This window comes from Orbicella faveolata, unplaced genomic scaffold (genome assembly GCF_042242905.1).
Source record: "Orbicella faveolata isolate gen_17 unplaced genomic scaffold, um_ofav_v1 contig_24, whole genome shotgun sequence".
In the NCBI taxonomy this organism is placed as follows: Eukaryota; Metazoa; Cnidaria; class Anthozoa; order Scleractinia; family Merulinidae; genus Orbicella; species Orbicella faveolata.
In genome coordinates, this window is record NW_028301552.1 from 6,176,577 (window position 1) to 6,193,645 (window position 17,069).

The following is a 17,069-nucleotide window of genomic DNA, read 5'->3' on the forward strand; positions in this document are numbered from 1 at the left end:
TAATAATAATAGATTATAATAGGGTTATTATATTCCAGTACTAGATTATTATGATTCAGTTATAGATTAAGGCACGGCAAAAAATTGGAAGGATTAGATTATTATTAATAATATCATCCGGATTAATATTAATCTCTATTAAAAATCCAGATAAAATTCCCGTGAATGTTCGGATATATATAACAGATCTATATGACAGACACACTGCAGACATAACACGGGACTGACGGGACATAACACTGATCACATCAGTCACACGACGATCAATTGCATATGCTAGAGCTGGTAGATACCACGATGTTGACCCTAGAAGTAAACGAAAAGGAACAAGCTCCTCTGGGCCAGCGAATCCGTGCCGTGGGCATGTACTTTTACAATAAAGGGGACCTTGAGAAAGGGAATAACTACCAGCTGCGTAGGAATAGCGACAATCCAAAGGACACTAACTGTTTTGAGGTTCGGAGCCGTCAAATCACGATGGCAACTATGAATCTGAAATTCTCCTGTCTCTTGGCGCCTTTTGTGGATGAAAATATTATTTGGGAACTGACATGGTAAGCATATTGTATATGATGTAAAGTTCACGAAAAACTATTTCAGCTGTTTGAAACAAATATTAAGTATGGTGGGACATCATACAGTAGATCATAGCTTTGTATTTATTCCCAGCTTAGCACTTGAGGATGCAAAGAGGAGTAGGGGAGATTCCGGTTGACCAGCAATAGCTCACAAAGTACGCGTGGTGTTTAACGTTCATGCCTAAACTATCGTTAAATAATGTCAATCTTCAGAAGCTTTGGACAAATATATTTATCATAGGTAGGAATAATATTAATGCTACATAGGATTGATAGGAATCCTATGTAGGATTAATACTTATCAGATTAATATTAATATTTGCGCGCCGTCTACTAACGATTTGAAAAAAATCTCCTCAACGAGCGAGTAACTCAGATAGTAGAAAAAGAAAGATGTATTAAAGAACAGATTTTTTTCGAACTACTTTTCGTTAGTTGCATTTATTTCACCATTTAAGTTCTCCAAAACTGTCTTTGCGCTGTGAAATTTCGTGCGAAGTTGAAGTTACTACAAAAACAATTGAAATCAGACTAAATTGAATAGCAGAAAGCGAGGAAATTCGTTAAGTGTATTCCACAAAAAATCTCCTAAATACAACAACGATCAGAGAGATAAACTCGACTGAAATTGACGAGCGAGGGAAACACAGGATTACGCGCCATTACAGCGCCAAGCTACAAACAACCAAGCAAACTCTCATAACTTCAAAACACTCAATTGAATTTACTTACAGTGACTTTCCTTGCCATTGTAAAGTGAACGGAGATTAACTTGCGTTGACTAATCGTCGATGAACATGTAAAAAAGGCAAAAGATTGACGATTACCGCTAACTTTTAGGAGCAAAATTCAAGCAGCGAAGAAAAAATTCGGCCTGTAGGCCGTATCGTAAAAAGCTGGACCGCTCAAGTGCGAGTGATTAGCCAATCAAATTCGAGGATTTAGGAATCCGGCCAGCTCAGATGCTTGAGAAAAAAATAAGCACGGATATTTGTCTTTGGACATTATCTGTTCCGAGAAGCGAAAACTGTTCGCTTCTCTGAACAGATAATGTCCAAGGACAAATATCTTAGTACAATTTCGCGTTATTATCCTTCAAATATTTTTCGCAACGCGCGCAGTTTAAAAAAAAAATTGGAATATACGCAGACAACACAACGATCTTTGCATTGGTGATTCATTGGTGAGGTCATATTCAAGCTCAACAAGGCCTTCGAGGAGTTAGTTACCTGGTGTAAACAAATTTTCAGAGGTGAATGTCAAGGACTACAAAATAACGGACTAAAATATAAAAACACAGACGCAATTGTTCGTGTGCATACACGTATGCAGCCGTAGTTTTAATAACAAGCTTACATGTGCATCCATTGGCAATCAATTTACTCATCGAGTTTGGTAGTGAAACAAACGAGCGAAACACTTCGAAAAATAAGTTCATTCGGTACCTTTGTTTTATCGTTGTTGACTTCATTCACAGGGGTCATCATCGCCTAAAAAGGAGTAGCTTTAGTCTGAAGAAAAATAAATTTCGGTCAATCGATCTGACCTGCTGGCGATCGACGCAACCATTGCGTTTACGATTCTTAAAAGCCTTGAATATGAGCCAGTCTTGAGAAGATTTTTGGTCCAAGGGCGACAGCAATCATTTTGAAAATTTTTCCATCCTTTCAACTATCCTAGACTTGGAGTGATGTCTTTCAAATAAATGAAACCTTCATTCAGCAACAGTCCGCCATGTTTACTTGCCGAAATGGCAAAGATGGCGAGCTTAGTAACCAAGCTCTAGCTAGCGGAGTGAATATAGCGTCATATGATGAGCTTTTCGACCAATCAGAATGTCCAATTCTTATATTCACCTCTGGAAATTATACTAAAGAAGTTTGTCCTGAAAGCCTCGCATCCATGTTAGAATTTTAATATATCGAACGTGGCCAATTGCCTGTAACTAGTTTTGAAGCATTTTTGATGGTTTTCTGACGTTTCTGGAAAAAAATAACCCGCAGGAAGTCCAAGACGGCGAGCTGTTTGGATATAATGACCTACTTGCTACTTATCAAATAAACGTATGTATGTATGCATGCATGCATGGATGTGTGTGTGTGTGTGTGTGTGTATGTATGTATGTATGTACGTACGTACGTACGTACGTATGTATGTATGTATGTACTTACCACTTGTATAACGTCATCTTCGTTCCGGCTAAACGATCGCAACTTTTCAACGCAACATGTCGCAACTCTGTCAAAATGACTAAACTGTATGCAAACTTCTCGCCAGTAGTGTGTTCAAAATTTAACTGAAAGGCGAGGGAGTTTCTTTTGCACGGGCCTGAGGACAAGGAGAGATGCGGAACTCTTGAAAAGGAGATGAATGCCTTCCGAAGACAACACGACGAGGAAGTCAGAGTTCTTAATTAAGGAAGAGCGCGAGAAGAAACTGGACACCCTTCAGACGAAGCTTGCAGCCTGTGAACAAAAAGTCAAAAACCTTGGAAAGGAAATCAACACCAATCAAAATGAAGCACTGCGGTCTATGAAGAGGAAGCCAACAGCCACGAAGACAACTTGTGGAGAGGGTCAGGTATATGTTTCACCAGGGACTAGACAGCGTGAACTGGAACACGACATTAATTTGACACTGGAAGAATTTTGTCCCATTTTCGCCTTTTATCTCAAAAACAGAGCTCAGCCGCACCAACTTTAAAATAACGTTTTTTGCTCCCCGAAAGTAGCGACCCCTCGAAAGCAACGACTTCGCGAAAGTAGCGACCCCCCCCCCTCCTTTCAAGTTAAAGAGTCCCAAAGGTTGCTAACTCGAAGGTAACGAGGGTCGTTACTTTCGAAATTTCACAGTTGTCTATTGCATGCATTATACTTTGATAAAGGAATACGCTCATTTTAGAGTATAATCCGCCTTAGCGTTTACTCATCAGAGTTTAGAAGTTGATTTAAGAAAATTAAGGTTCAACATCCCTGTGTAACATGTTGAACTATTATATTTCGATGTAGTCATGTGCTTCTTATCATGAACGGCTAAGCTCAAGTAAACATCTCTGTTAAATAGTTGCTATTTTTATTTTAACAGAAATAATTAAAATGAAAATCGTAGACGTATCAGGACTTTATTTCATTTGTAGTATTACGGTTTTACTCACTCTGAAAGTGCCTGACAGTCAGAACTTAGGAGAGAGTCAACATTGTCAGCAAACAGCTTTCGTGACGTCTCTCCTCCATCATTTTAGAAGTTTGCTATTTCCCTGATTGTTGAAATTTTCTTAGTTAGCCACATCCAGACCCGCGGGGGGTGGGAAAGGGGAACCCTTCTGCCAGGGACGTTTCGCCATACAAACAGCCGAATAAGGTTCGGGTAGTTGGAGGGGGTAACCCTTATGCCAGGGACAAAACATAAAATTACACAATGTAAAGAATAAATGAGGAATTAGCAAAAGTAAAGAGGACGGGCAAACATTGGCAGAATTAAATTCAGCTCATCGCAGTTCGAAAGCAAAATGTCAGTTAGAAAAAAACCGTTTACTTTAAACGAATTAAATTGTTCTTGTTTTCCATATAATAAAAATCTTATTAACCGAGCTTAGTCGGTCTGTATGGGAAAATCTTGACCTCGGTCGTGTGTACAAACCTTAATACGTTCGGTCTGTATTCACGACCTCGGTCAAGATTCTCCCATATAGACCTCCTGCTCGGTTAATAAGAGCTAAATACCATTGGCCTATTTCGACGCCTCCATCTCGTCTCAAGTTTCCTGAGAAGTACGCGAAGCAGTCTCTAATCGTAAATTAACCCAAGTGTAACACCTGGATGTGTTTAAGTATCTTTAATTCGTCGAAAAGGAGCTGGAGGGGCTGTCCAAGCATTATGTCAAACCAACGACTTATTTTAGTTGTAACAGGAGAGTTGTGCTCGAGCTAAAGATATATAGCTCTAGACAAGTCAAGATTATCACCAACTCGGTACTCATGTAGTCTAATTTGACGTTACTCTATCTATAAATTATAAAATTTTCGTCATTCTACTTTTCTGTTCCATAATTCTCAATCTTATCCTAAAGACTTATTTTAGGCTTTCAACTGTAGTGGTATGAGCTCTTAAATCCGCGCTGGTGTTGGAGTTGAAATCCAGGCCGTTAAACTCAGGGCCGAGTATTTAAACGAAGTTTCGGCGTCGTTTAAGAAGGTCTTGGTGTAAACCGGGTCTCAACCGGGAAACCGTGTTATTTAAACGTCACTTGTCTTAAACCTCGCCTAAACGAGTCTAAACACAGACTTCCAAACAATGGCAACTTAGACCTGGTCATGAGTAGGTTTAGACGTTGTCTAACGTTTTATTAGTGAAGGTTTTTGTCATGGATGGAAGTTTGTGATATAGACGCCTACAGCAATGGGCTAATACTCGACGAGTTTGAAGAATCCGAAACTTGCGGGATAGGCTTAATCTTTTAGAAGAATATGAGGACGCCAATTTTTGTCTACGGTTTCGCCTCAGGAAAGATTCTGTTATCAAACGCACTGCCATTTTCAAAAACGATCGATATCTGGAACATCAAACGAGGAGAAGCTTGCCCCTCACACCAATGCAGCAAGTTCTTCGAACCTTGCGTTTTTATGCTACAGCCAGCTTTCATCAAGTAATTGGAGATTTGTTTGGAGTGTCTAATTATGCCGTCGGCAAGGTAATACACCGCGTTTCAAGGGTAATCATAAAATTACAATTTCCTCGATTGTGATTGGTTTAAAAAACTCCTATTTTCCACTAGTTTTTCATTGGACAGTTTGCTATCAGACAGTTCAATAAGCCAATCACATTCAAAGTTGTAGTTTAAATCAACCAATCACATTTAAAGTTGTAGTTACGTGCGTGCGTCCGCACGCTTGCTTTTGGGCCTAATTGCCGGTAGAAGGCGCGGTGGCCTTAGAGCGTTTACATCTCGTTTGTAGGTATTTTAATGTAAATTTTCCCTTTCTTTCATAACTTGGCTATTCTACTTTTCTCGGAGATTGCAATTTTTATGATCAATTGGTAACAAGACTTCGTGTCGTTCAATTCGGTCTGTAATCATAGTCGTGATAAACAAATCGGACTCCCGCTGCGCGGTCGTCCGATTTTGCTATCACTCTTATGATAACAGACCGAATTGGACTTCACTCAGTCCTTTTACCATTACTTATTTCGAAACATAAAAGGCAGCTTATTTCATTTCCAGCCAATTTTCCTGACGAAGAGAAGCTTTTACGAGATAGGATTCCCTTGTGTCGTTGAAGCAATCGATTGCACCCACATGATAATTGTTTGTCTAGATAGGAACGATGCAGTGGCTTTCATAAACAGGAAACAATCTTATTCCGTGAATGTTCAAACTGTTTGTGACAGCAAACCATTAATCACCAACAATGTCACACACTGGCCGGGAGCTACTCATGACTCGCGCATTTTTCACAATAGCACATTTGTTGAACAATTTCGTAATGGATCCATCATTGGCATCCTGTTGGTGACAGCGGATATGCATGCAGATCCTACCTCATGACTCCCCTTCTAAACCCAAGAAATGAAGCTGAAGACGTACCAGAATTGCGATCGAGAGGTGCTTTGGAATTTTGAAGAGGCGCTTCCCTTGCTTGCATGTAGGGTTGTGTGCCCGTCTTGGAAATTCCCTGGTTATCATCTCAGCCGTTGTGGCCTTGCATAATTTTGCAACAGAGCAGATGGAAAGTGAAATGAATGATGTGGATTGGCATGATGACGACGATGAACCTGCAGAACCTTCCGGAGCTGCAGACGCAAGTGGAAACCCTAAATGCAAGTTAATTATCGCCCGCTATTTTACGCAGGCACCTGACGTACATGTATAAGTTAAAGTAGGGACAGGAAGACTACTCTCAGCAGAAGAGTTGCAACTTGGTTAAAGGGTCAATGCAACGTGGCCCCCAAAAACCCCTTTTTTCCTTGCTTTCGACAGTACGGACACTTGCGTCGTGTTATTTGTCTCTTCTTATACCATAATGGCTCACCTAAACTGTTAACAGGAATAAAAGGAACTCTAATGTACCTTATCATAATTTGTTTATTTTGTCATATTAATCATATTTTATTACAAGTCGTTCAGTTTCAGCATGGGTTTTCACATACCAGCTACTAAGGATACACATCTTCATATTCTTGTGACACATCTGGGGGGAGACCTATTCCCATTTGCATGCAGTGATTCTTAAGTTTCCACTCTTTTAACTGAAGAATCCTCATTTTCGCTTCGTGTTCCTTTCTGGCTAAGGTTAAGAATGGATCTTTATCTATTTGGTCTTCTTGTTAACATGCATCTCTGGCACTGTTTGCAGAAATATATTTCAAATTATTTATTTTGCAAATTGTCAGGAACTGATAAATAAATAAAATAGAGGATAACTGAAAATTGCAAATTCGCTCACCCAACAATGGATTCTTTCGTAGTTTTCTTTCGCCTTGCTGTCCTTTTTCTGTCGTGGCTTGAGCTGGTACTCGGCATACTTCATTGGTCACTTCGTCCGGGTTCATCAGTGTTGTCAATCACAGAGCTGTTGACTGCTGATGCAGCAAGTTCAACAGAGTCATCATCGAACTGATTTTATAACATAACCAAAGCAAAGCGCGCGTTCTGATTGTTAATTTAGCGTCTACTATTTGCCCATGGGTGTACGCTGCTGACGTGTGTGCTAATGTTTACAAAGCAAATCTTTTGACAGACATTGTTTCCAAAGTAATGGCCGACGTTCTTCTGCCAGAAGTGGGAAACTGTCTTCACAATTGTCTGAAGATGAAACTTTATCGAGTTACTGGTGTGCAGTCGGTTGTCATGAATGAATTTTCGCGCGCTTGTTTTCTCTTGTCATGTAAGACTACACGAACATTTTTTTGTGATGTAGCTCAATAAAAGGACTTCTGTTGCTCCAATGTCTCAATGTTATGCTATAAAACAAATGGTAAACGCCATAGTGTGCACTATTGAGTTATGGATGCACTTGGGAGGTTTGCTAAGCACTCAAGAAGCTAGAGTCGCACGAGGCGATAGCCTCGTGCGACTCTTACGCTTCTTTCGTGCTTAGCAACCTCCCGCGTGCATCCATAACTCAATAGTGCACGCTATGGCGTTTACCATTTGTCAATTCCAGTAGATTCGCTGACGCTGGAATAACGTCAGCAACCAGCTTACCAAGTTCTTTACTAATAGCATTTCCCTCAGTTGCTCATCAAATTCCTTTTTCGTTTGCAGTTTCATGCGCTTCCTACATCCCTAAATTGCTTTCACATCGCGCTTGTTACCATCAGGATTTCCGGCGTTGAAACTTTGCACAACTTTTTCCCACGATGACTGTTTCCTTTTTAAGCTGACATTGTTATATCCTTTGTTTTCTATATCGGGATATTGCTTCCCGAGCTCGGCAAGTAGAAGTTTTTCTTTTTGGCTCAAATTTGCATTTCGAGATTTTGACGCCATTTTTTCATCTGGCCTCTTCAAAATTCTAAACACGCGGTGTTTGGCAAACAATAGGAATTTTAGTTAAACCACGCTTAGACATGGTCTCCGTAGGATGCGGCTCGACTGCATTTAAATAATGCGATCTAGACCACGCCTAGCCGTGGTCTTTGGAGGCCTTGTCTAAACCTCGATTTAGTCTAAACTAAACTTCGTTTAAATATTCGGCCCACATGTGTCTTATGTGTCTTTGTGTTTTGCCTTCGGATTTTAAAGAGTTCGAGTTAGTTAAAAGAATATGGATAACTTCGGAAGCACATCCAGGTAGGAATAGACAGTTGGCGTTAAAACATGTTTATTGAGATCTTGTCTTTATTTCTACAATTCTCAGTTTGAAACGTAGCTTTAGCCCTAGTAACTTACAATGTCATCTATAATTAATCTTCTGATAAACAAAATCTCCACTTAATGATCAACAGCTCTGGAGTATTCTCCATCAATCAATTATTTAGCAACACCTTGAACAAATGGAACGAAACAACTCAGTATATCGCAATGCATTGACCACTATAAACAGCGCATTAACCACTATAAACAACAACACTTGACCATTTTTTGAACGCGAAGCTTAACTAACATTATCTGGGAAATTCTGCTCCTTTCCGGAAAGAAACCTAAACATTACAGGCGACTGTTTAGGAAACACTTTGAACCTAGTTTCACTTGAAGTACAAATTATAAAAATTCTGCTGTTAGTCGTACCAGATCGAGGTAGCTGAAAACTGAACCACTCCTTCTGAGTAATTTTTGGGAACGTTTGATCCATTCGTCTTTATTTAAAATTATTTTGAAACTCGTTTAGCCATACTCTCCATTTGACCTGTTTTACATTCTTTGTGTCATCAGCGGTGGAAAGGAGACTATGAAAATCAACGATGGCAGTTACAAGAAGATTTTAACTGGATGACGGTCCGACCTCAACCTGAAGAAACAGAGTGTCATCTACAATGTAGCGCCGTGAATGAAGTTTGTCGTGAGTTACAAACTCGGAAAACCCACACCCAATACTGGTGTCGTTTTTCCTAGGCCTTGCAAAGTTTTTTGGGTGATTACCTGCCATTAAATGTATGGTAACATTTTCCCGTTCGACTGGATCTTCCTGTTGATCAATCAGTGTAAAGTTCACTTTCTTATTGAAAGGCCAGGGTAATATAGCATCATATTCACCTTCCATTACAACAATATACACGGAGAGGTGAGTATTCACCTTACCTCTGTCATCATTGGGATAAATCCATACCCTTAACTTGTAGCCATAACTTTCTGTCCTATCTGTATAGAATGGAATACTTTCTATTCTATTTTTCTCCCCGGCCTTTGCTTGCCTCAAAACTTCACTGAAGTGTTCAATCTTCCAAATAAACGTACGGGTCTCAAGTTTGACACAAGCTAAGTCAAGATGGGGTTTCACGTCAGATTCAAGATGGGATTTCATTTCTCGTCGTTGAACCTACAAGGCAACATGTAATTACTTAGCTGAATCTCAACAGGACGTTTATGCTTTCATACAATACGTTAGCTGGCAGCAAAAGTGTTTTCTACCCCCCTCCCCCATAACACATACTAAGTATAACCGAACCATGCAAAGAAAGAAAGCGTCCAACTGACACAGGTCTTTGTAAATTGGCATTGTGGTTCTGAAAAATGATGAGCGTACTTTAACGTAGACTTGAATTGCATGTGTCTCAACTGGAAATGTTTTGCACGCCCGACCCAATCTCTTTACACTTTCAGGTCATGGTTTATCAGTACATTTTACAGCTCATTATGCTTAGCATGAAATAACGCAGTGGAACTTGGCTGTAATCTAAGACGATGGCTACTCGGGACGTGCGAGTCCACTTAACCTCTCACTAAAATTTACCTTATCACATCCGGGACAAAATTAAAATGTAAATTCTCTTTGCACGCGCCATCATTACGTCAACAGCTCGTGCTAGTTCTGTGTTTCCATCGAGTTATAGAAACACGATTTTTAACCAATCAGCGCGCGTATTTTCTTAGGACTGTTTTCTAAGAGAAAATAAAATACAGATCAACCCTGTTATCTCGAAATCTCCGCTAAAAGGTATCTTGAACAAAAAGTAAGTTCCCTTAGATTTGGTTGTAAATGTAAAATCATTTTATATTTACTGCATGTAAAATATAGCCCCGCTTTCTAAAACTTTCCAGTTATTTCCAATAGTTACCGTCTTCCTAACTTTAACCTAATTTAATCTCGCTATCTTGAACTGTGTAACTAAAAGATGAATTAATAAGTCATGCCCTTGACTTCTAACAAAAGCAATCAATAAACACCGTCGTACTTCGTGACAAGAGAGAACGCGAACTTCGTTGTACTTTTGTTACAATTTGAACTCTGCGACATAGATTATGCAATAATGCTCAAGTCCCCAACCTTTTCAAGTCTAATTACGGCACATAAAATAACCACTGCTACACGAGACTGTTTAATATTTTACACTAAAACATTACCACCCAAGTTATTTGGAACTCCCGTTACCTAAAACAATTTTTCATTCCCCTACTTGGGAAATGGCGATCCCACTGCAAAAGTTAAAAGAATTGAATTCTCCAAATCTTGTCGCTGTGTTCAATACTGCCAAAAGTGATAGAGATAATAAAAAAGTGTCGAAGGTGATCTTAGTACCTTTCTTTTGCAGCCTATCTGTTCATAAGGACAGGAGATTAATGACAATGGACAGTCGTTTGTGGTGTGGTTTGAAATCTGAAAAAAATAGATGAAATGCGAACTATTAAAGTACTGAGGAGAAAAGGGAAATGACTCGCAGACATCCAAAGCTCTTCACATTTTCTGTTAATTACAGAAAAAAATATTCCAGTGTTGTCACATAAAGTTCTAAACGTTAAACCATCCATGAATGTGTTTTCACTGACTTTTCCCTATGGTTACCCTGGTACTAGTATTACACCTTTAGCATTTCAAATTCAAATTACCCTCATTCGGCACTTTGGATGTGGCTCACTGCAGTGTTTACATTGAATGATCCTCCACTGTCATCTAGAGGTGATGTGTTGTTGAAGATTTCTCCTTTGTACAGTGACATCACAGTTTTGGTTTGTGCAGGGAACATGTACGCAAGGACAAGATACCATATGACCCTGTAACACAAAGTAGTCAACATCACTTTTCAGGCTGAAAGTCACTGAGCACAATTACATGTTTTGGCACATAATTTTCCACATCCCCAGTATTCGAATTCCAAAGTGAAAATGAAGGGATTCTTTAATTTCCACTGCATATTAGAAATGATGATACCTTTCAAATATCAAGTTAACATTAACTCATTCTAAATGAGTGATAAATAATTACTGTCGTGGAGTACAAGAGAATATGATGTTCATGTTCTTATTATGCTAACTGATGTGAAGAGTTACATGTAGCAGATATAGAGCCAAAGAGGACAAATGTCTTTTAAGATAAGAGACAGTATTCAGCAGATGAGATTTGTTGCTGGGAGATTTGAATGATATTCATGTTAATCACAACTATAACAAAATCCTTGAATGTGATTGGCTATCAGCAGCCCGATTTGAGCATTAACTTGACAGTGTACGCGTCATGCTTGTAATTGGACAGTACGCGTCATTTTGCACACGCTGTTGCGGTGCACTTTGTTGCGTAAACTGCTGTGTTTTTCAGCATTCATAATGACGTTTAATCGTTCAGCAATTAATTGATGGTTTGTTCGTTTCTCGAGTTTTGTCATAGTTTTGATTAACTGGTCACAGGACATCGTGTCGTCCAATTCAGTCTGTAATCATACTCATGATGAACAAATCGGACTCCCACTTTGCAGTTGTCCGATTCTGTTTATCACTCATATGATTACAGACTGAATTGGACTCCACTCAGTCCTGTTACCATTATTAATTATGCTGTCATTACCTGGAAAAATTGATCAAAGTTATTTTACAAGTAATCCTGTAGTTACACATTTTCTAAAAACTTATAGTTTTGAATTATCATTAATGATCAGAAATATTTTAAGACTTGAGCAATTGTGGCCTTATGTAATTGAATGTGTCAAGTTATGTTCAGTAATCGAGCATGTGACATTATTTAATCGAGAGGACGATGTCAACAAAGTCATATGATACGCGAGAGTTCGGCCTCATGTGAGATAAGTTTTTGTAATGTACTTTTACAGTCGGCTGATTATATTGTATGACTGTAGGTGTTCATACTGTAGTCAGTCGGATTATTTACTGTTTCCAGCACAATGACAATTCGCTGTTTAAAGAAGACAACACAATGTGTATAAATGGAGATATCCTTCTTGATTTAATACTTGACTTGTGAAATCCTTGAGCCGATCATCAAATAAACAATCATATCAAAATTCAAACTTGAAGTTTTTGGTTATCTCATGACCAGTCACCACTAAATGATATCAGGTTAATCAATTAACTCCTAGTTCTAACTTGCAAACTATCAGTTTCTCCCTGTTATATACAAATAATATCCAGAATGCTACCAAGTTTAATACATGTGCTGGTGTACAGTATACATGGAAGCAGGGATGGCTCAGTGGCAAGAGCGCTTGCCTCCCACCAATGACTGCAGCCTGGCTTCAATTCCAGCCCAGTGCCATGTGTGTTAATTGAGTTTGTTGTTGGTTCCTGCCTTGCTCCAAGGGTTTTGGTCTGAGTTCTCTGGTTCCCTTCCTTCACATAAGCCAACATTTCCAAATTCCAATTCGACCAGGATAGAGGACTTGAATGAAAACCAGTTAAGACTGATACAGGTGTATGGCTTCCTCTCTAAATTTTGTAATTTATTCAGAACCAATATTGCTATTCAAGATGGAGCTCTCAGATTTCAAATAATTATACGCTGTGGATTGAAATTTAAATGTAATAATACATAATTTGTCATTAGCATTAACATTATATTGAACAGTCGAGTGTCAAGTTACCATGCAGTTAAATACTTTTATGAGTTACATGTAAGTTTAAGTTAACAACTGATAACATTATTAAAACAAACTCTGTTGAGAGAGTACTTTTGCAAGTTAAATAGATGTGTGCACTTTAAGAATTTTTTCCTTTCATGCGTGTGTTTAAAATAATTTGAGAACATCTGTCTATTCTACAGCTATTATGTTGTTTCAATGGTGTCCTCTTAATAATAGAGTTTCCAATTAGTACCTGTTCATTCCTCAGTTCACCAGTCCATTCACAACCCTCACTTGGACATTTGATGGCAAAAGAAAGAACCTTCCTTTCTGTTGCTTTGTCAGGGAAGACATCCTAAAAGCAATTAACATAAAAGAAAAACTGTAAAGATGATTAACTTGCACGGAGGAAAAAGAAAATCTTATTCAATTAAAACAAAATGGAACCTGCTCCACCGGCAGTTATTTAATATTGACATCCATTCAAATTATGGAAAGTTTTGTCTGCCCTGATGAAAAACTCACTATTTTCTCAGTATCTTACAAACAATGGACACTTCTCAGTGTTTTAAGTGAGGCACTTGAGACTTTTCTAAGAGTGCTTTGCTCTTCCCAAGTGTATAAATGTACACTGAAAAATTAATTCCAGGGGAGTAACCTTGTAATGGACTTCAAGCATCCCATATGGGGAGAGTTGGGTAGGGGTTGATGTACTCCTAGCTGCTTCCCACAGGTGTGTGCCTTCATGCTGTGTTGCAGACTCCTAGCTTGATGGGTAACTAAGTACTACTACTGTACAGCTTATGGAGTTAACAAGTTTATTACATTATGTACTGTTTCCCTTGAATCATTTTGTAACAAATGTCCTGCAAAAATATACGCAGCTCTTAAGGTCATTTACCTGGGCAGGATCCAAGTCTATTCTGTCTGTAGGACAGTTGCAATGTTGGCCACTTTCTCCCTGCCTGTAAAAAAGTGTCCATAGAAAATTTTTTTTTTTAATAAAACAAGTAAAATAAACTGGGTAAAAATATAAAAGATATCCAAAAGATATTTTTAAAAGAAAATTAATGCAAGAACATAAACTTTCAATGTCATCCTGTTGCCATTATCAAATGCAAATTTTTAATATTCCAGTTAGAACTAGGGTACCTAAAAGATAGTAATGCTACAGCACATACTATGATAGTGACATATTTTATGCAGTGATTTATCTACAACTTCATGCATGATGACGCATCAATGACGAGGTGTGACAAGGAATCTTGACAAAAAAGCACCTAGTGATCTGAACTATGTTTGGACATGAAATGATACACATCAACCTCCCCTTACGAGATCAGGAAAATCAAAAGATGTGGAAATTGTAGGAGCATGCAGAATCTTATAAAATCTGTAGTGGTCCACATTAAATGTCTCTAGAATGTTGACAGACTGTGTTAAGGACACGTCCAAAGCTAAAGCTTTAGCTTAAATTTATCTTGGAATGAAAAGGAGTAGATCGCAGCATATGTTATGGTTTTGTTTGTTTTAATTATTCTACAAGCTTTAGTAATGACGATTTCTCTTTATTTAAGAATTCGACCAAGGAGGCAAGACAGCAAATAGAGATTTCTTTTCTTGATAAATACGCTTTGTCTTTGTTGCTGCAGGTGGCTTATATCTAAAAGTACTACCACGTTATAAAGGATCACAGACCAATTAAATTTTGATGGGAGTGTCATGTGGGCAATTTGTACCCAAAAAGTACCTGAACAAGAAAAACACAAAGAATATTTGTGCAAACTGAGCCAAGAAAAAGAAAATTATATGGGGAACAAATCTGGAAAATATCATGCCCAGCCTGGAATTGGGAAAAATTATTGCCTAAAAGAAAAATTGCCTAACCCGTCCCCCAACCCTAATGATTCCTTTCATATAACGACAGGCCATTTTCAATATATTTGGGGGAACAAAACAAATGAAATCACTGAAAGAAACCTTTGCAGGAATAATTAACTTATTTTGTTTTATTCCCCCAAGCCTTGGAGCCAAGTTAGAAATATTTTGACATAACAACGTCGCCCATTTCTCTTTTGCATTTCATGTACAATGTAATCCAACATGCATATGGATGGATGCATTTTCGTTCACAAGCTGCAAAACTGCCCGAAATTGCCTCACATGCTTGCATGATTATATTCAGTTATACTGTAATGCAAATGAAAAAGTTACAACCGTGAAGAGGGCTTTCGAATATTTGTAAACACCCCTATCCCTTCCCCTGCTGGGAGAATCATAACAGTGCACAAAGGACATGCATTTGCATTCAACACGGGACGATCGCTTTTCTGTGCTTTTAAAGACTTTTGTGTTTGCGCCTTCTCCAATTTTTACGTTTCTATTGAAAATTTTCCCATAAATCACGAAACCACACAGCTGCTGAACTGAAATCACATTCCAAACTGGTATCTTCAACTGGCGTATCACGAACCAACCTTCTAAAATGTTCCCCGAGGCATTCTTTGCAAAACCTGTGACCGCATCTTGTCAAAACAGGCTTATTAAGCGGCAAATGACATATTGAACACTGTAAATCATCCTCAACAGCATTCAAAAAGTGCTCGGTAAAACCTGAAGGTCGCCGCGTAATTCTCCCACCTTCCGCCATTTTGCACGGGACAATCGGTTGTGTGGTGATTTCCCGCTGACGTCAGTGACGGGATGTCACGCAACATTCCCCATGCGTGCGGTCGTTGTGTGATCGGCGAGACTATGCATGGCGCGCGTGGACTGGACACCATAAAAAAATTCGTGGCGGCGTTACGAAAATTGTCCGTGCACACTGGGGTTTTAAGCTTGTGCTGAGGTGAACACGAAGCGCGAACACGACCATTTCCGTCCTAATTATTACCTTAGCCTGCAAATAGAGCTAGGGATGTGCAGAAAACTGCGCAATACGTTTTTCCACCCTGAACTCTGTAGCAGGTCTGTTCCAGGGCATGCGCGCGGAAGTGAAAGCTAGTCTCCCGCGCATTTAAAATGGATGATGGTGAAACGGGTGAAATAAGAGGGAAAATCGCTCCCCTTTCTCCCAGTCTCTTGCTTCTTAGAGAAAAAGCGTAGCTTGCTTACAGAGCCACCCCGCTGTTCGAGAGCGACAAGTGGTGGCTGACAACTTGCCAAGTCTCTCGGTCAATTGACTTCGGCAACACTTTAACTCGTCATGCGAAGACGATTGACCGAGGCGAAACATCGAGGCCTAGTGGACCTAGCGCGAAAGCTGAGAACCTTGAATTACGGCCGGCGCACCTGAAATTTGAATTGACCAATCAGGATTCAGCAAGCGGGAAAGACTGTATTGTCCTGACGTCAAAGGCATGTTAAGATGATTTCCGTAGAACAGTCGAGCAATAATGGCGAAAATTAAATTACTGTTGTGAATTGCTTTAATGTTCTGATTAAATTTCTCGATACAAGCTTACATCAAGTTCAACGCTACTCACTCTCGATATAAATTTTCCATTGCTTGCTCGCTCGACTCGATCCACGTGTACAAAAAGAGCTCTACTTTCTCTTGTCCGTTCTAAGTAAATATTAACAGCGTCACACGCTTATTACGCAATCATATTCTCGACATTACCGAAAAAAACCTCATGGCACGGTAATATTTTGAAATTTTGAATACAGTTTAGAACAACGTATCGAGACTTAAGCTCTCAGGCTGACCACACGAGAGAAAATTGAAGTTATCCATATTTCAATTAAAACAAACGTTTCGCGTTAGTTAAGAACACAATAACACACGCCTTAAGGTGGCTCAAAACAGTTTTTAGCACTTAGAATATGATGGATTGTTATATCCACTCTTTAACACTTGATGCCACAATCATGGTATCAAAAAACTGCCCAGTCGTTGGTGAACACGTTGTATCATTTTCGTATCACAATAGGTTACCATAGCAATCGTATGACCTGCTAAAAACACCCTTAGTTACAGCTTTAGGGGCTTATAATTAAAAAAAGGCACGGTGAATCTTTTTTATATTATCAACTTTTGATAAGC

At 39.0% G+C, this 17,069-nt stretch overlaps 2 protein-coding genes across 2 annotated transcripts; both read right to left on the reverse strand.

Moving 5' to 3' along the window:
* Window positions 1-8,383: 8,383 nt before the first annotated feature.
* Window positions 8,384-11,069, reverse strand: LOC110050529 (TNF receptor-associated factor 4-like). The gene is made up of 4 exons (XM_089291564.1): window positions 11,064-11,069; window positions 10,756-10,833; window positions 9,318-9,555; window positions 8,384-8,563 (listed from the first exon to the last, which is right to left on the reverse strand). The coding sequence occupies exons 1-4, from the start codon at window positions 11,067-11,069 to the stop codon at window positions 8,550-8,552; spliced, it is 336 nt and encodes a 111-aa protein (XP_089147690.1). The 3' UTR covers window positions 8,384-8,549.
* LOC110050520 (TNF receptor-associated factor 4-like) lies at window positions 11,070-15,775 on the reverse strand. Its single transcript, XM_089290971.1, has 4 exons — window positions 15,502-15,775; window positions 13,926-13,989; window positions 13,278-13,379; window positions 11,070-11,228 (listed from the first exon to the last, which is right to left on the reverse strand). Exons 1-4 carry the CDS (start codon window positions 15,672-15,674, stop codon window positions 11,124-11,126), a joined length of 444 nt encoding a protein of 147 aa, XP_089147097.1. The 5' UTR covers window positions 15,675-15,775; the 3' UTR covers window positions 11,070-11,123.
* Between the last annotated feature and the right edge of the window lie 1,294 nt (window positions 15,776-17,069).